This window comes from Musa acuminata, chromosome BXJ2-5 (assembly GCF_036884655.1).
Source record: "Musa acuminata AAA Group cultivar baxijiao chromosome BXJ2-5, Cavendish_Baxijiao_AAA, whole genome shotgun sequence".
In the NCBI taxonomy this organism is placed as follows: domain Eukaryota; kingdom Viridiplantae; phylum Streptophyta; class Magnoliopsida; order Zingiberales; family Musaceae; genus Musa; species Musa acuminata.
This window is the reverse complement of record NC_088342.1, coordinates 47,838,381-47,857,616: the sequence shown is the minus strand read 5'-3', so window position 1 is coordinate 47,857,616 and position 19,236 is coordinate 47,838,381. Positions and strand designations below refer to the sequence as shown.

Here is a 19,236-nt window from a genome sequence, read left to right as displayed (position 1 = left end):
ATTCTTCGTGATATTGTCAGTTATTGACATGATGAAAGATACTACTGCTGCTTATTATTAGTAGCAGACGTAGGAAACAACTCCGACGATTGCGAGCGCGACGGTGATGGAGATCGATGGAGGAGGAGCAGCAGCAGCAGCAGCGGTTCCCGAAGGAGATGGCGAAGGCGCCTTGGAGATCGACGGCGGCGGAGACGAAGAAGGTGACTGCGATGGAGGTGGAAGATCGTGGGCCGGAGACGGAGCATTCACGGGAGGGTGGGACGGCTTGCGGACGGATGGAGCAGGAGACAACACCGGAGGGGAGTGCTTCTGTGGTTCGGAGACGGCGCCGGAGAAGGCGAACGACGCCGCAACCATCACTGACAGGAAGACAAGCTTTGCCGGAGAAGCCATTGGAAACTACAGCACGAACTGTAAAGCTATGAAGGACGGGAGTAGAATAGGGAGGTGGGAGGGGGTCGGGCACCATATATAGAGGTTGGAGGCGCAATTAGAGGGGAGTTAACGTCGCTGATCACGGATAGTTCATCTGATTAGATTCACGGAATCTGTTTACGGAGGCAATTAGCGTTAATTGATTGATTTCACGAGATCTGGCAAGAATGGAAGGTTAGACGCTGCTGCGAGGAAGAATATATATATATATATATATTGCATGGTTCCAATTTCATGCACCGCAATTATGGTTGGAGATTCGAAATAGTTGGTAAGAGATATATCATATCATTGGGTGTCAGAGGCTTTTTGATTATAAGAAATTGCGATTTTAATTTCTTTCCATTTCGTGAATTCCGATTGGGATAAATCGGACTGGGCGGATTTATTTATTTATTTATTTTAATTGAAAGCATAATTATCAGAACCAACTTCGGTTGGATCGTTTACTTAATTAAAAATCTTTCTAAATTATATAACAATTAAGTAAAATTATACGAAATATAAGAATTATTTTAAAAATCGAAAATGTTGTAAACTAAATCGATATCGAACAATTTTCGACATTACAGTGGTCGAAAGTATTGCCTTGGATTGGAGTGGAAAACGAGTTTAGTTGATTTAGCATGGTAAGGATAAATGACTATGATATCAGCTAAGAGAAGACGGGAGGGAGGCAGGAGAGTGATCCAAGGAAGAGAAGTAGATAGATGGAAACAATGGAGAGAGATGAGTATCGAAGGGAAGATGAAGAAGAGGAATGACGAGAGAAGCACGGCACAGTGATCGAGCGCCCCCACGTAAGTGCTCGCTTCTTCCCTCCACCTTCTTATCATATTAATATAAAGAGCCTGAATAACAAATAATATAAAAGATTTATGAGTATATTAATTTTCTTTTTCCGGCTCATGCAGGTTATACAGAAACCATCTAAATCAATGGGTTAACCACTGTTTGTCATTAAGCACCAGTGTAACATGTCATTAATTTTCTTACTTAGATGTCTTGAATTTTATGTATCAAATAGAATTTTGGTCGTCATAATTGACCGCATGACACTACAAACAAGGAGGGCCAACAAGTGCATGAAAGAGTGAAATAAAAAAGCTTTCAAGCCAGACAGACTTGATGAGGCGGCACAAAATATCAGACAGCGATGCAATTATTGTGTAGCAATTTTACAGAATTAACTACAGTTCTCAGCTCACATTTTTCTTAGATTGTCCAACCTTGCTTGTAATTCATCATCGATTCCGCCATCTTCGGTTCCAGCTGCTTCTGCTTGGGCAACCTTTTTAGTTGCCTCTGTCTTAGCCACTGCGGTTGAAGGTGCCTTGACAAGCTGCAAGCAAAGGTGTGCCAATCAGTCCACGCACTTATTTCAATGCAATAAACAAAAGGAATCCCTCTATATGAGCCGGAGAGGAACGTAAAATTAATATTTAGGTGCACCTCTGCGTTAATGTCGATTCCAATTTCATCGAGGACTTGGTTCACAAGCTCCTCAGTTTCTTCCTCTTCCTCATCTCCTTCCAAAGCGTCATCTATGGCATCTCCCATAACCTCGCTGACCATTTCCATCCTCTCATTTTGTCGCTCGAACTCTTGCATTATCTTCTGTAGCGCAGGCAGGTTCATTTGCCTGTTCATCTGTCCCATAGCCTTTGTAACACCTTTCATTGCTTCTCCCATTGCTTGGGTCGATTTCAGCGTCTGGAGAATCACAAAAAAGGCATTTCTCCCATAATCACCCAATTTCTTTGTTTTCAAACAAAAAACAACAATCATGCATCTTTGTCCTCAGAAGCAACTGTTTCTTGGTTGATTATGTTACACGTTTACCTTTGAGCAATTTACATATCTAGCAGGATAATAAGGAGAAAAGCTACGCAATCTCAATGAATGGCAAGCAATAGATGTAATAAGATGACATTTGTTTACCTGGATTCTGAGGGATACACCTTGAAGCTGTGATTTGAGAGCATAAAATTTAGTAATTTGATGTCTCGTTCGGATGAGGTCCTTTGCCATGACCTTCACTGCTCCCTGTCACAAGTAATATCTAACAAGAATAGGCAATTCATACAGCAAAAAAGCTAGCACTAATCTCAAATGTGCACAGAAATTAAACAGTTTTGATATCAAGCATCTACCAGATGACATCCATAGATAATGGCCAACCAACACAGAAAGTTAAAACATAGAGTCACAGCAAAAAGAAGTACCAGGATTTTTAGATTATCAGGATGTTAGAAAATAACCAAGGAAAACATGAAGAATGTGTGAAGCATATACTAGAAATGTGCCACTCACAGAGAAAACTCAAATCACAGGATCAGTGACATATAACTCTATAAAATGTGAGAAAATCATAGTCTACACTAACAGAGTGACACCACTCTTTTTCTTCGACACAAGAGAGGCATACTATCCTATACAGAAATGCAGCTTAGTCAATAAAGATCAAGAAGGGGAACTCATGAATTTTGTATAACGCAAAATGAATTTACATTCTACAAATCTTCAAAGAAGTGGCATCTATTAGAAAGACATTAACAGCTATCCGCTTCACCATCCTCACAGCGTGTGTAGGCCTAGTCCATAGATACGGTGATCGGGGTCAACTTGTGCACTCCTAGTCGATAGATAAAGTTCAGCTAACATCGACGCAATGAACCGGCTAACACGTAAACGACTACTTTCCCTCTCTTTTGGATTCCAACTCCTTTTCTCCTCCTTGACTTCTAGAAATATTTCTCATTTCATTCTAATTCTTGGTGTCAACTGGTATGAGTTCATACCATTATAATCTCAATGTAAATCCTGTATAAAGAACTTTCTAATAAGACACGGAACCATCTTCTATGGTCAATTCAGAGTTTTGGTGCATCAACTAATTAGAAATTCGGATCGTGATCAAGCAAACATGCGACAGAAAACAATCTTTGCAGACAAATACTCATGATCGGATATATAAAATGTATAGTAGTTGCAAAAAGGAAATATACCATTTGCCCCTGCTTAGCGGTTTTCTTGATCTCCACAATAAGCTTTTTCTCCTGTGCTTGAAGCCCTTGCCTCTCCCTTTCTATTTCCCTGATTGATTTGTCCAACATTCTCTTATTCTCCCTCAGCAATTCTGCCGACAAAATTATGATTAACCATAAGGCTTCAAATCCAAATCAACTTTCTTCTCAGGGAACCGACGAATTACATCACTCAAATAACATTCTATTCTCGCTTGAAAAATCAAAAGAAAAGCTTGGAACCCTAAATCCTGATATCAAAAGAAAACTACTTGTTTTACGGAGAAAACCGATCAGACGTACAGCAATTCCCTGTTTCCCATGAAATAATGAAGCAAGATCAACCAAATGAAGAAGATCTGAGATCGGGAAGCGTACCTGCGGGGGTTTTCCGCTTCCCGAAGATAAAACTCATCGTGAGAGATTGGTCAACAGGTTTCAAATCTCTTCCACCCTTTCTGTTGCGTTAATTGATCGAGTAGGTGTGCGAATCGGAGGAAATAGGAGTTCTGACGGTCTTCCCCTTTTTGCTTCGATCCGTGAGATTGCTTCGCTCGAACAACCGACCTCTCGCGGACGAGACAATTGGGTCGTGGATTGGTTGCGGATTCGCTGGAATCCTATAGTCTCTAATCTTATTGAACACGATTCCTTTCTACCCTGAGGAACCGACATTCATACCTGACTTGTGATTGGAGACTATAAAGGCCACTCACGTGGGACCCACTTCCAACAACAGCCTTTCTCGCAAGTCAGGTGGGTATCGCTAGGAGGTATAGCGGCAGGTTATATCCTCATTGGGCTCGTAAGACACATATAGGAAGGCCCAAATCTTACATGACTTAGGGGCTTTGGATTCGGTCCAAATCTTACTAATGGAATGGGAGTGTTCCTCTCTCTCTCTCTCTCTCTCTCTCTCTCTCTCCCTCTCTCTCTCTCTCTCTCTCTCTGATGAAGACAGTTGCTAGCATATGGAGCGACACACAATACTGCCGAAGCAGAAGAGAGCAACATCCTTTGTGGCCCATCAAACTGTGTGTTCTTTCATTCAGGGCTCAAAGCAGCTGATCAAAAAGTTTAATTTGCATGCAGGTGATTGGAATGCTCATAATTCTAGTTGGGCAGATTCTATCCCAGGCTTCAGATGGATTCATGCTGATTCAGAATTTAACATGGTACGAGAGCGAAGGCTGCATTACAATGTTGTCGCATCTATGAGTCAAAGCTTTTAGATACGGTTGGCAGTGGTCAAAATGTAGCATTGGAAGAAGACAGAGCGAGACGGAAGAGACTTCTGGTTCATGGCTTCTAGGAATTGTTTGCAGGTTGAACAATGTCCGGTTTGACAGAGATTAGCTGGACATGGAAATAAGCAAAACAGCAAGAGTACTGGACCCGATCGAGCTTTAAGGCGGATAAGGATCGAGACTCGTGACCGAAGATGGACCCCTTCACCGATGAGATGTCCTGATCCAAACATGGGTGTCGGAATGTAATCTCCGTGGCCATGGTTGATGGATGCAGTTGTTTACGATTCCATTGGCGTTAAGTAGAGAAGGTGGTGATCATTAGGAAGCTCCCAGATGAATACTAGTTCCTGGGCATGCTATTTTCTTGTCTGGGGTTGCCTGTTCTTGGATCTTGTTGCAGAGGTGTGCTACCTGTTTGTTTCTTCACCAAACTTCTGCTGGAGGAAGGCATCGACCAAGTAAACGTAGCTTCAACTTACTCTGATGAGGGACGAACAGCATAGCAAACGCCTCCTTTCAGGTCGAATCGGAGGAGAGGAAACTACGGAGGCACAGATGGTGAGGCTTCGTGGCCATGAAGGCCCTCGAAGACATGTTGATCGGAAGCAAGATGCATGGTTTCCGACGAAGTATATAAGCAAGATTCTCGTTCTTGGGGAGGTTCAAACTTGGACAGGTCTGTACGTATTGACGAGGGGATCGTTCTCCATGTCACTTCCAAGAATCATTAGTCTACAGCAGAAAGGTTTAAGACGGTTTGTGCCACAGGATGCGAAACTATTGTTAGGTCCAACACCGGTACATGTCGTTGGTCTACGAACTGTCCTTTTCCTGTACGAGAGGTCGATTTCCACGTGGACTCCATATCCATCCCAGTTACGTTTCTGGATCGACTGGTGGATGAGAAGACTTGGATGGAGTTGTTGCAGAAGCAGCGTCGTCATGACCTCTTCCGCCAAGCTTCTGTGGAGCTGAAGTGTCTACATCTTGTCTTTGCTTTGCAACTTTTGCATGAATGCTTTCTGCCATGAATTTGCAGGTGCAGACCAACCTTTGTAAAATGCAATGCTTGTCCTAAGCATCCGCCCGTCCGACGGGGTCACCGGCCAAAAGCAAAGCAAAGCAAAGCGTACACAGGAAAAGAAAGCGCATGGGGTTATAATGGCTCAACCCTCATTCAAAATAGCAGGAACGGAGACTCTCGGGGCCATTCTCCTTGTTCCATTTTTACGCCCTAAAGAAGATGAGTCACATCGGAGACAAAAGTCCAAGGGAATCCCAGGCCATGTTTTATTCCCCCTCCTCTACCTTTTGCTTTAACCCAAACGCCCGGTGGCGGTGCACGAAACAGCACTTACGGCCCATGCAGTAAGCACCAGTAAAGCTTGCGTGCGCCTTCTTCTCTCAGATCGCTGGTTTAGCCTTCAAGATTTGTGCATTGTTTTGATATTGTATCATCTGATGCCAAAATTTCTATCACTCTTCGTCTTCTCGGATAGGATAATTATTCTTACAAGACTTGTTCTCGGTGCTTTTGGTTAATTATGCTAACTACCATAATTGATGCCCGCTTTGTGAGACTTTAATACTAGTATTACGCATGGTGCTGTGCTCAAACGTCGTATAGATTAGTCAGGGCAGCCTGTAGAAAATATTCCTTCATTTAATTAAGCTGTACGTGAGGATGGAAAGGTGGAAGAAGAGAGGTGGTCCAACTTATCTTTGCTATGATGTACTCCAAAGAGACCATTCAAGCTTTTCAGAAATATTTCCAACGAAGATGCATGAAAGACATTGGCAAATATATTTTCGGATAAGAAACATAATATGTATTTACCATTTATTATGATCTAATAAAAATATAAAACTTAATGTTCATAACATTATAATTGTATAGCATATATCTTCACATGATGTGTGATCTAAATCCAAGCATTGCAATATCATAATAAAGATGAACGCCATGTACATAAGGAGTTTCCACAGATTGACTTGGCTTGCAGCAATAATAAAACAAAACGGTGACCTCATGTCGTTCAACGGAATATGTTTCGGTCGTCCGAAGAAGCTTCTGCATGTTGATTTCAATGAGAAATCATTCCACCAAACCATCTTTATCTCCTTTCCTCAGCTGTCAAGTTTGATCTATGAAGCTGTTCTGCTCAGGGAACTGAGCATATCTCTCGAGGTTTGAACGGTACCTCCTCTTGAGCTACGGGTGGTCAATAACTGGAAACGTTCTGCAGACTACAAAGCACGCGGCTGCGCAGTGCTCCAATCCCACCAACCTCCATGTCCGGTAATCGAGCAAGATAATTCAAACACTAAAAGCAGCTAAGTAGGATTCGGAATCAAGACCATTGCCGAACAAAAAGATGCGATCTTGACATGCTATGAGCTGCCATTGGTTCACCGAAACGACGATGCCAACAAGAAGTAATGCCCATCCTTCTCCGTCGAGTTTGATGGCGACAATTAAATGACACGTTGACGGAAGAAGCTCGAAGCTTTTGATGGTCATTCTCTCGGCGAGTCTCATCAGATTCTCTCTCTCTCTCTCTCTCTCTCTCTCACACACACACAAATTGGATTTCTTTTCTTTTGGCTTAATTTTGTACGCTGAGAATTCATAGGAAAACAGTAAAGGTGAAGGGACGAATAAAAAAACGTCAAGATTATGGTGATGGCGGCGAGATTAGTCGACAAACCACAATTCCGTGATTCCACACAGCATTCAAATCTGTGATTCCACCTAAATTGGCTATATAGAGTCAGGCGTGGCCAAGGCATGCAGATTGTCAGCTTAAACTCCAAGTTCTGACTCAGATGTTTCTGTTGTCACCTTCTGATGACAAGATCTGTGACTGATTCACGAATTAGAAGTCGAGGTTCACGCACAGCAGCATATATGGATGTGTTCTACTTCGTTCGACAAAGATAGTATCTTTTGGTGGGCTCGAATAGAACGAAATAACATTATTATTGTGCTTCTGCAGAAAAGGTGTGTTTATCTATAGAGAAAGAGAGAGAGAGAGAGAGAGAGATGTGATAACTAAAGAAAAAGGCACTTAATTGTCTTTAGAGCATCGTGTTAATTACAATTTATCACTGACATTGCCAGTAAAGTGGGTAATGTAACTTTCCTAAATATGCCTACTGAAACACATCAGTTGTTTTAGAACATTAGATGGAATCACTGATGAAGAAGCAATTGCAATTTTCTTTTCTTTTGCCCATCAAGCTGGATGTCATATATGCTGGCACTCATTCTCTCAACCTAGCTTGGCTTCTAGTCTAGAAGTTAATTCAAGCAGATCATATATGGACCATCTGAACAATGTGCTATGCTACTGATACCATCAAATAACTTAATATTGAATGTTTGGGGGTGCTGTTGATTAATCAAATCATATATGCACATTCAGTTTGGTGAAAAGTGGTGAACGATTTTAGATAATAGATATTTTCTCTGTTGATGGGAACTTTTCATCATACTATTTTATAGTCCACAGTGAAGTTTTTCTTCACATTGTAAATGCATGCATGTACGTATAAAGCTCTGGTTTACCAACTTGATTATACATGTGATTGATCTGCACTGCATAGGTGTCACTCACTATGCAACATTTACTAAGAATATTGCATCTATGTAAATCACTTCTCTAGCAAAGTCACAGTGTGTTTGAGAGTGAGAGAGAGAGAGAGGGAGAGCGAGCGAGAGAGAGAGAGAGAGAGAGAGAGAGAGAGAGAGAGGGAGAGGTGCTATGACGATTTTACACCACTAAAGCCAAACTTTTCCATGTCTTTCATTGTCACCAGAGTTTAATATCTCTCTTCCAAATTATCATGCCATGCCATTAGGGTTTCCACACTCTTCTTCTTCCTTTACAATTCTTACACCCCTGCTAGCCTAATGTGGTGTTCCTCTCATTAACACTGAGATCCTTAAAGCCCAAGAAACTCTGCCTCCGTCCCCATCTCTCTTCGGCCAAGCCTACCTATAAAATATAAAAGGCACCACAAAGAAAAGGAATCCATCGCCTCCTTTTCCCCTCCACTCCTCTACTCCTCTTGCTGTCTCTACCGCCCCCCACCCCTCGCCTTTCCTCTCTTTGCCTGCTGCTGCTCGTAGATCTTTGATTCTCCATCTTCTTCTTCTTTAAGAAAGATGTATTAGAAAGAAGAAGAAGAAGAAGAAGAAGAAATAAAGATGGTGTTCCCTTCTGTTCCAGTCTATCTGGATCCACCCAACTGGAACCAGGTGCGTCTTACTGCCTTCCCTCTTCCTCCCTTCCATCTGTGGTTCTATTTCTTTTGACCTCTTGATCAAAAAAGCAAATAAAAGGAGAAGATATTCATGTCCCTTTCCTTAGCTCTTCTTGAATATACTGTCTAGTATACCTTAGATCTTTTTCTCTCTATTGGCATGTTCAGCAACAGCAGCTTCAGTTTCCGGATGCTGCAGGTGGAGGTGGTGAGATCCCTCAGCTCCTTCCGGGGTTGGCCGCACAGCGACCGGAAGCTGGCATGGCAGCTGCAGGCTCGCCCAGGCCTATGTCTATGACCGAACGAGCCCGCCTCGCCAAGATCCCGCAGCCGGATCAACCTCTCAAGTGCCCGCGGTGCGACTCCACCAACACCAAGTTCTGCTACTTCAACAACTACTCCCTGTCGCAGCCTCGCCACTTCTGCAAGACCTGCCGCCGCTACTGGACCCGAGGCGGCGCACTTCGAAATGTTCCCGTGGGCGGGGGCTGCCGTCGCAACAAGCGGAATAAGCCTTCGGGGAGCTCGTCAAAGTCGACGGCCGCCGACCGCCAGGCTGGCGCATCATCCTCGTCTTCGACCGCCGCGGGTGGCGGCGGTCCAATTCCACCTAGCATACCCCAGCCAGGCCATTTTCCCTTCCTGGCCTCCACCATGCACGCTTTGGCCGACTATGGTGCCTCGAATCTCGGCCTGAACTTTACCGGAATTCCAACCATCGATGCGGTGGACTATCAGGCGGGAAGCAGCTCGAGTCTGGGGCTCCAGCAGTGGAGGTTGCCGCACATCCAGCAATTCCCTTTCTTGGGAGGACTGGAGTCAGCACAGGCGCCTTCGGTGCAACCGGTGTCCGGGTTGCACCATTTCAACGGTGACAGCGGGAACAACCGCATCACGAGTCGAGTACTTCCCACGGTTTCTGGATCTTCGCTGATCTCGCAGTTGGCTTCGGTGAAGATGGAAGACAACTCACAGGGACTCAATTTGGCGAGGCAGTACCCGGGTCTTCCCGGGAACGAGCACTACTGGATCAGTGGTGAAGGTGGCAGCACCGGCAGCGGGGGTTGGGCCACAGATCTCTCGGGCTTCAACTCTTCCTCATCTGGCAACATCTTATAATTTTCTGTTCATGGCCTCGCCACAAGCCATGGAAGCTAAAATTTAGCCACGGCTCAGAGAACCAGCAACTAGCTCGAGTCTGCTCAAGCAGAAGAAGAAAGTATTCCATCTTCGTTGAGGAACAAGAAGAGAACCATGGCTGCCGAAGAACTTAGTGATGGTAGGTCAGTGTCTCATTTTGAATCTACCTTGTGGTGGTCGTTTGCTATCATATATTTAGTGGTTTTTAAGGTATGCTTAAAGGAATCGGGTGCATGGACTCTTGGAGGATCGTAATCTCTGAAACGAGGTTGGTTGTGGTCAATGAATCACAGTAATTTCATTCATTGGCTCAAGTAGAAATCTACTTGCTTCTGAGTCCTCTCAGCACTGCCGTCCCACACAGATTCGTTCTCTTGTTTGCGCAAGTACCACGCGATCTGATCGTTTCTTGTTCATCGGATGTGACCACATTTGGCAATTACAGTCATGCAGTATGGTTACGTGCTGTAGCACTAGTTATTTGGTTCATCGTAGCTGCCGTCATTTCTTTCGGCCACAGCTGTGATTGCAATATCAAAATTCGTGCAGTGAACCGGTCCGATACTAGACATCATCGGAGACTGAAGTTTCTGATAGCCAGTCGTTTACTGCCTCTCTCTCTCTCTCTCTCTCTCTCTCTCTCTCTCTCTCTCTCTCTCTCTCTCTCATGCAAACAAATCTTGAGCACAGGCATGTATATAGGAATTAACCAGCTGCAACTTGTTAGCATTGTGAGTACATAAGCACCTTTTTATATGCCTGAACCCTACAACAGATGGTAAGTTGTCTGTCTTATGAGAGAGATCACCTACCAAAGCAGCGCAATTCTTTCCTTTTCCTCCTCGGTGCTTAAGTTCCTTCTTGATCTTTCATCCACACGATGTTCCTGAATCGAAGGCTGAGAAGCATACCCACGTAGGAAACCGAAGAGTTTCAATATCTTGAAAGTGGCAGTCAAAGAACTGGGTCATCATGCATCTCAACATTACCTTTAGATTTCTAGAACTTTGGACCCTATCCATGACTGTTATAGCATCTTTATTTTTTGGTCTTTTGTCCCTCCCGATTATTTTTTTCGACCTTGTAATCTATATGTCGGATGATTCCATTTTAAATACTTCTCGTCAAACATCGCACCGTCTATTTTATTCCCAGGGGGGAATGCGGACAGAGAATAATCAACATCTGGTATGTTCATCGATAATTCGAACCCTCATCCATGGATTTAAGGTTTTCTTTTCGTATATGGCATATGACGCATGTAACCACCAACATGTCCGAAGGCAAGCAGTCCCATTGGTGATGGATGCATCGAGTAGAACGACCTCCATAATTGTACTTTCCCTCATCCGCTTGCACTTGCACTTTATTAGTGCACACACATTCACGTAACTTCCATGCACCTTCCTGAGGACCGGAGAGAGAGAGAGAGAGAAGACGAAGGCCAAAGATGGCGAGAAGAAGCTAAAACCAATGCTAGTCATGGAAGGACGCACATGGAACTGAAACAATGAAAAAGAGAAAGAGAGCAGATGAAGGCGAGAAATAAAAATACCACAGCAGCAGAGGGAGAGGAAAAGAAAGGAAAAGGCGAAATCCGCAGATCAAATTCCTCTTTGTTTACGTATCCCCGTCACAGGGAATCTGTCTGGGTTCTCATCTGCTTTCATCAACTCCAACGCAGCAGCCTCTCTTGGGGAGAATAAAGCAGCCAGCCAAGTCATGTAGTGTGTTGAAAAAAGTTTGAGAGATCATACAGATGACCCTCCTTGCTTCATCATCCCTAGCAGATGACGAACATGGTGAACGAACGAAATGGAAGCTGAACCTGGATGGGCAGAGAGAGAGAGAGAGAGAGAGAGAGTTGGCAGGCAGCTTTAACTTTTGGTTCATGTGGTGGGTCTCCGAAGACTGCCCTCTGCACTCTGCAGTGTTGGCCTTCCTCCGAATTGAGAGCTGCAGTGGCGTTGGCCATGACACATGAACTCAATCATGACCAGAATCGTGTGTCGACTCTATGACACCCCATGGTATCAGATTCCAAGATGCTGCGAGCACGTAGGTTAATAGTATAAGGTGATACTTATTATCATGAACAAGGTTGAGACGCTAGTCAACATTGGTAGACGATCTCCATTACTGCCACACGCTCACCCGAATCGGTGATGACCGTCCGAAATATGTACGAGGTGCTGTGACGTTAATAGATTACGTACGAGGCATAATGCATGCACTCCGTGTTGGTTGGGGAGAGAGAACTCGAACTAAAATAATAATAATAATAATAATAATAATTAGAAAAACATATCCAAAAAATCCACGTGGTTTGAAACTTGAAAAAAATATAGAAAAAACTAAATTCTTTATTACATCAAAAACAAAATCGATACAAAGAATCATTCTCACTTGATTTAATTCAAAACCCCCCGTCCTTCAGATAACACTGGGCCCCACGGAATTGGCGTAAACTGGCCATAGTATAAGCTGGACCGGAACCGGTGCAGCCCAGTTGTAACTCTACCATCGGCCCAGTTTGTCGACAGCTCCAAACCCCGTTCTGGGATTCGACGAATGGGTTTACACCACGTAGTGACAAATTGATCAAATGAGTCGAATCACATCATCCCACCACTTGGACACCCGGTGGGATGACCTACGCATCTTTGGTTGAATTTTACGCTTCGAGAGTACCGGTGAACTAGGTTTACTCTCACCGGATGTCACCAAACAATGGCGGGAAAAATATCCATGACGCGTGGCTTGCTCGAGACGCTTCACAAAAGACTGGTCGACGACGAAGAAACAGAGCGAGTCAGCGAGCGTGGACGAAGGTGATGCCGCCGAAGAGGAAGGCGAAGATCTCGGCCCCGCTGCCAGCCATCTCACCGAGGAAGACCAGAAGCGCCACTGCCGTGAAGCGGGCTGAAACTCCGGCGGTGGCACCGGCGAGGGTGCGGGCGCCGTCCAAGAAGGCCAAGCTTTCGACGGCCGGAAACGCGGAGGACACGGATGGCGCCAAGGAAAAGGCCGATTTGGTAAAGGCGAAGGACGATGTTTCCAGTGACGCAGAAGCGCTCGCTGCTCCGCCGCATGCCGCGGCCGCTTCCGTCGGCGCCGCCAAGACCATCATCATCGAGGCGTGGTGCGTGTTTCTGCTTTCCAACAGTTTCATCAGTTCGACCAAATACCCGATAAATGCTTCTTTTTTTTTTCCCCCTTTTCCGATTTAAAATTAGGGATTCGGATCACTCCCCCCTTTGCTCGAACCGTTCGAGTTTGTGTACCTCGTCAAGCCCTGGCATTTCTTCTGGTCCTTGATATCATGTATTGACTCACGAAGTCTAAGCATAGCATAATTAGTTCCTTCCAATAGAATTTTAATTTTTCTTTCTGTTTGAGATCATCATTTTTTTTATATATTAACTGCAAACCCTCAGTCATGATGCTTTATATTTATTTCCTAAACATAAGTCTTTTCTTCACTTCATGTACTGTCTCGATCCCAAATTTTATGCTTCTTAATTCTTTGTAAAATAAATAACCCAGTGATTTGAGGGCTAGGTTTATGTATTTCTCATTGATTGTTCACTAATTTGTTTGCGTGACACCCATCTTGAGTGAATATATCTTTGTACTTCATGTGGCGATGGCGACGCTCTTAGCTTCGAATGAGTGAGATAATTTGGGTCCTTGGGCTGCTGTTATTTTTTCCTTTTTGCCTTTTTTGGTGATTGGGTCTGTTTATGTCCATTTTCAAACTGCTGCCGCTAATTTACTTACATTGATTCATCTTCATTACACTTCAGCAAGCAATGTACTTCTTTCAAGACGAGGGCCGTAAGGGTGAAGGAAGGCCTGGAAAGTGCTGTCCCTGGAATTGTTGTAGCAGTTAATCCTGATAAGGTATCTTTCTTCTGGTCATTGCACTGAGACATTTCATATTTGATGGCTTATGCCAGGGAGGTATATTTGGATTTATTTAAGTTCTTTTCGTGCCTTGTTGTGAGAACTTTTTCAAAAATGTTTTTTTTTTTGTAAAAAAATAATAATAACAAAAGGCAGCTTGAAACTTTGTCGATCCACTTGTCATCTGCATTTCATTCCAGTGTATTACGGGATTTTCTTTTCTAGGCCTTCCAAGCCGATTATGTTCGAACAAAGGAATAAATTTTGAGCTTATTTCAGTTTTACTCCTTAGTGTGGGTATGTTGCTGTCTGATAATTTATTGGTAGCTGATTACAGTGAAATCTTGCTTCAAGCATTTTGCATGATATCTCAACTTAGAGTGATTCGATTCTTAGTTCAACCAAATAGATTCTAGATAAACTGCATAGTCATGATCTACCTACTTGTTCTATTTGACCAGGAAATTCAGCCAATTTATACCCTCTGTTAAACCGGTGAATTGACGAAGTTACTTTATAGCATGTATAAATATCATTAGTAAAATTTTTCTGTTTTTATAAGATGACTTCAGTCCAACAATGATATGTTGGTGTAGCAGCCAATTGTTCTGCTGTCAATATTGGGGTTGAGCTCAAACTTCATCTTGAAACCATTAAACAATTCTGCTTTATAAAAACATGATCGGTGAATTTTTATCACAAAATTTGTTAATTTTGACTGTTGACGTGATTCTAGATTGAAAGCCATTGTATGGACTGACTGTGATCTTACCCCTCCTGATGCGCTAGAGCAATTCTAGCTTGGGTTGAAAAGAATCCTAGTTGCTGGATAAATAATGGACACATTTTTAAAAGATTGTTTGAACTTGCCATTATATGGTGGAACCATCCTACAAAGAAAAGATAATAATATTCTTAAAAATTGACCTGGGCTTTGTCAAATATCCTCCCTTTGCATGCCAAAGCAGTGAAATGGGTGTTTGTGGCTTTATCATGTAGTCAAGGCATTTATTTGTGCCTGTTGGCATGGAAACCATTGTTTGCCGATGCATCACTGCCACAGAGCTTGTTGGTGAAGATGAAATGGTTACTTGTATGCATGTTCTTTTGGCATAGTCCTGCATTATATACTTCACTGGCTTTGGATTGCAGTTAAGATCGTCAGTTTGGTATATGACGTATATACATTTGCCAGTACGATGGCCAATGAAAAAAATTGTTTTCTTTGTTCTTTTCCCTCTGTCTTTAATGGCACTTGGCAGCTTTTATATCTCGACTTGGTGATTTTCTGGTTGCTGCCCGGTAGTTGGACATGAACACATGCAAATTGCAATCCAGTGAGTTGTTACCCGATGCAACCCACCATTAATCACCCAAGCAAATTTGGTCTGCGATAGTGGCTCTTTTTTTCCCTTGTATTTCTTGTTTGAGAATCGAGGAGGTGCTTAAATCTTCAGATGTTGCATTTCGTAATTACTAATCGGTTAAAAAATGTTGGAACGCTTTATTCTGCTTGTTTCTAAAAAAGTTGTTAAGCTGGACCATTGTTGTATGGTAAAATTTCTGATTTTTCAGTACTTTGTGAAGGTATCTTTTGCCTTGCAGAGTAAACATGTCCTAGATTGTATTAAGATTTTCTATAGTTATTACCAATTTCTATCGACATGTTCTTTTAGTTTCGCATTATGCTTTTATTGATTTTTTTCTTGAATCATTTGAACTACATGTACTTGTAGCATGGCCTCTAAAGAATTCATGAATCCTGTGAGAATTGCATTTAGTATGTAGAAACCCACGGCCGTTTGGGTATTCTGCTTCCAGCTTCTATAATCTGAACAGCAACACTAATGAGATGGTCAACTAAATTGATCTTTTCCGAACACTGAGTCATCTAGGATAATATTCTATTATGGTCTTTATTATTTCTGAAATTCTCATCCTAGTTAATGTGCTTTAAGCAAAAGATAATCGGCTGTAATGTGCTAAAAGTGCCAAACAAGAATAATCTGTCCAACATAAACAAATGAAGCAAAATGCCACCGGGCAATATCTGCAAGGGGTTTATTGATTTAGTTTAAAAATTTTAAACAAAATGCAAAAAGTTTATTTGCTACCCATAACTGGGGCTTTACGGTTTTGTTGTTGCATAAACTTATTGTTGGTTTGATATTTGCAGCCACGAAGGGGATGCTTTGAGATACGTGAGGAAAATGGTCAAGTTTTTGTTTCGTTATTGGTAAACCTCAGATTCTTATCTTAATGGTTTTTTTTTTATTTTCTGAAATTTTTGTCATGAAGTATGTTATCATTCTCATGTATTAAGTTTAGGATGCACTCACCCGATTTCATTCAACGAGCTACTGGTCATTACAAAATTAAAGGCTTTGTGGTGTATTTTCGTATTCTACGGAATGAATGCAGATGAAAATAAACCTATCATATCTTAGTTTGGTTGAGTGCTTTCACCTCTCTAAACCTAAAGGTCAGATGAAGGTGGCTCAGCAGCACCTAGGAGACATCAATCTTTTTCTATGAAAATAAAAATAGCTCATCCACATTGTTTCCTTGCAGAATATGCCACGGCCATTCACCCCGATGAAAAAGCTCGACATGGATGCAGTGGTTGAGGATATCATTAAGAAGATCACCTGAGTGGAGGAGGTGGTACGTTGGTATGATTATTAATTTCGAGACAGGTGTGTGTAACATTGTGGAGTAGTTTCTTGCTTTCTGTGGACTCGATAGATTGGTGGTGTCTGTGTTTGCTTTTCGCTCAGATTTGCGGAAATTAAGTAGGGCTTCTCGGATGTTCTGCTGATACGTATGACTTAACATATCTGCTCGTCAGGATCTTATTGTGCTTACATTTTCGGACGTCAGAAAGCAATTAATCTGATCCACCATCTTCTTTTTTTATCGGAGTCTTTGATATCCTCTTTGCTCAGATTTGCGCAGAGGTTGATGTCCAACAAGTGTGGCTTATGTGATTTTGAATGGTACAAACAAACTCAATTGCTTGTGATGCTTACATGATAATTAATAATAATAATAATTCGGTATTTGTTTTTGGTGGGATCAGTACATGAAACCTCGTTTAGCAATGAAATGAATCGTATGATTCTGCCATGATCTGGTGCTTGTACGAGATTGCTTGGGAACACGTCAAAGCCTTTACGCAATTCCCAAAGTTATGTATGCGATCAAAAAAATATATATATATGCGTATAATGATTGAAAAAATTGAGTAAAGCTGATTAAAAGGGAATCTATCTATCTTCACTTAGTCATGGGGAAGATAGATTTGAGAAAATAACATCTATTCAACCAAGAACAAGAGAAGGTAGTAGAGGAAATGGTTGCATACAGTGAGGATTAAGAGTGATTGGTAGTGTATATTGTCTCAGGGACGTAACATGGTATCACTTGCCGACGCCACCTTCTCCTCTACGCTTCTTAGCCTTGGGGGCAAATTCATCCACCTCCACACCGGAGTCGTCGAATCCACGCTCGCGCTCTGCATCGCCTTGCCCTCGAGCTTCACTTCTCCTCGTCCTCCACCTAAAGTACGGGGGAGGAGACGGCTTCTTGGGCGCCGGTGGACATGTGAGAGTCTCTGGAATTCTGTGTCCCGGAGATGTCGGCGTGTGATACCCATCATCGTCACCAGCACCACCATCACCATCAATAGCAGCAGCTGCAGCAGCAACGGCAGCACCTTCATCACCTTTTCTTTGTCTTATTTCTTCTTCTTCGGCCAACTGCGTCTCCTCCTCGTTCCTACTCTCCTTGGTAGAAGAAGAAGAAGAAGAAGAAGAAGAGTGGATCAAGGACGTCGGACTTGTTTCTCTTTCGTCCGGATCTATCTCTTCTTTCTCCTTCATTGCTTCTCTCTCTCTCTCTCTCTCTCTCTCTCTCTCTCTCTCTCTACTTCTGAGGTCGGTGGTGTTGGGCTCTCTTCAACGTGAGTATTAAACATCGTGAGCGCTTTTGAATGGACTCGCAAGTCCTTCTCGGACACGCATCGCAGTACAACGGGCATACTCACCTCAGTATAGGGGACAAGGAAAAGAGTTGATGACCGACAAAGTTAAACCAACAACCATCAGTAAATATGTAATGACGGAAAGGCGAGCTCTACGTGGGATCCTCAGTTGCGGTGGGCTTTTGAGATCATTAGAAATGGAAACAGTTGCATATGAACTAAACACTCGTTCCCGGGATCTCTGGATTGCTTCCACGGCCTCTTGGCTTCCCCTCTATTCACGCATTCTTTGATGAGCCTTGCAGAAATAGGGGTCGGCGACTGGATGGTGTATGCATTCTGATCCGCACTACGAAATGCCTATCTTTTGTGGCTTTACAGTTCCTTGGGTTTCATTGCCTCTCTCCTATGATGAGTCGGTGCATGAGATGTAAAGTAAAGAGAGAGGGATTGTGTTACAGGAGGATGATGACATCCAAAAAGAGCTATCGGAACGCAACCTTGGGACGCAAAAATCTTGCCCATCACGTAATCATTACTTCTTCTTTTCAGCTCTCGGGCTATTATCTTCCTCCCTGTATCGCCTTTAATCCTCTGTTATCATCTGCAATCCGAAGAGCTGCACATGCTTCTCATCAAGATTTGAGGCAGGGAATTGTTGTTGCTTTAAAGGGAAAACCACACAGAGAACCAAGTCCCCCCCACAACATCACACCCTGATAACATCATTGTTTCCTCCTTCCCTCATAATCATGATCTCATACTTGAGTTATCATCATCTCCTCATGCATATATCTGGCAGTCGCACCACTTTCCACTTCTAAAACCCTCCTGTCGAATTGTTTACTGGATCCGTATCTACTTTATACTTGCAGGAAGTACAAGCAGAGTCATAGGTCGAAGTATTCTCGGTGGACTTTCAGCAGCGAAGTCAGTACCGGGACCATGGATAATGACTCGAGTAACCTAATCTCGGAGGAAATAGGAATGACAAGGGGGGGTGGGAAAAGAGACTGCAATCACATAAGGCTGCATGTAACCGAGAACACAGACCGCAGATGGAGACTTGTCAGGGAGGGAGGCAAATCTAACAAGCTCCCTTGACGTGAGTAGTATTTAATTCATGTATCTGTTCTCTCGGCAATGCCTACCTAATGTTCATATGAGTGACAGGGATTTGCGGAAGATCCAATAAGATAATGTTTCTGCAGATGTCAGCAGTAGGACT

General features: G+C 43.0%; 3 protein-coding genes across 3 annotated transcripts; 2 read left to right on the top strand and 1 right to left on the bottom strand.

Moving 5' to 3' along the window:
* Positions 1-1,520: 1,520 nt before the first annotated feature.
* Positions 1,521-4,088, bottom strand: LOC103986100 (vacuolar protein sorting-associated protein 2 homolog 1). The gene is made up of 5 exons (XM_009403984.3): positions 3,843-4,088; positions 3,447-3,577; positions 2,380-2,484; positions 1,891-2,151; positions 1,521-1,780 (listed from the first exon to the last, which is right to left on the bottom strand). Exons 1-5 carry the CDS (start codon positions 3,877-3,879, stop codon positions 1,643-1,645), a joined length of 672 nt encoding a protein of 223 aa, XP_009402259.1. The 5' UTR covers positions 3,880-4,088; the 3' UTR covers positions 1,521-1,642.
* Positions 4,089-8,631: 4,543 nt separating this feature from the next.
* Positions 8,632-10,425, top strand: LOC135611924 (dof zinc finger protein DOF5.1-like). The gene is made up of 2 exons (XM_065107569.1): positions 8,632-8,975; positions 9,149-10,425. The coding sequence occupies exons 1-2, from the start codon at positions 8,925-8,927 to the stop codon at positions 10,097-10,099; spliced, it is 1,002 nt and encodes a 333-aa protein (XP_064963641.1). The 5' UTR covers positions 8,632-8,924; the 3' UTR covers positions 10,100-10,425.
* A 2,429-nt stretch (positions 10,426-12,854) lies between these two features.
* On the top strand, positions 12,855-16,942 carry LOC103986102 (uncharacterized). Its single transcript, XM_009403987.3, has 4 exons — positions 12,855-13,262; positions 13,927-14,023; positions 16,203-16,262; positions 16,598-16,942. The coding sequence occupies exons 1-4, from the start codon at positions 12,955-12,957 to the stop codon at positions 16,676-16,678; spliced, it is 546 nt and encodes a 181-aa protein (XP_009402262.2). The 5' UTR covers positions 12,855-12,954; the 3' UTR covers positions 16,679-16,942.
* Positions 16,943-19,236: the final 2,294 nt, after the last annotated feature.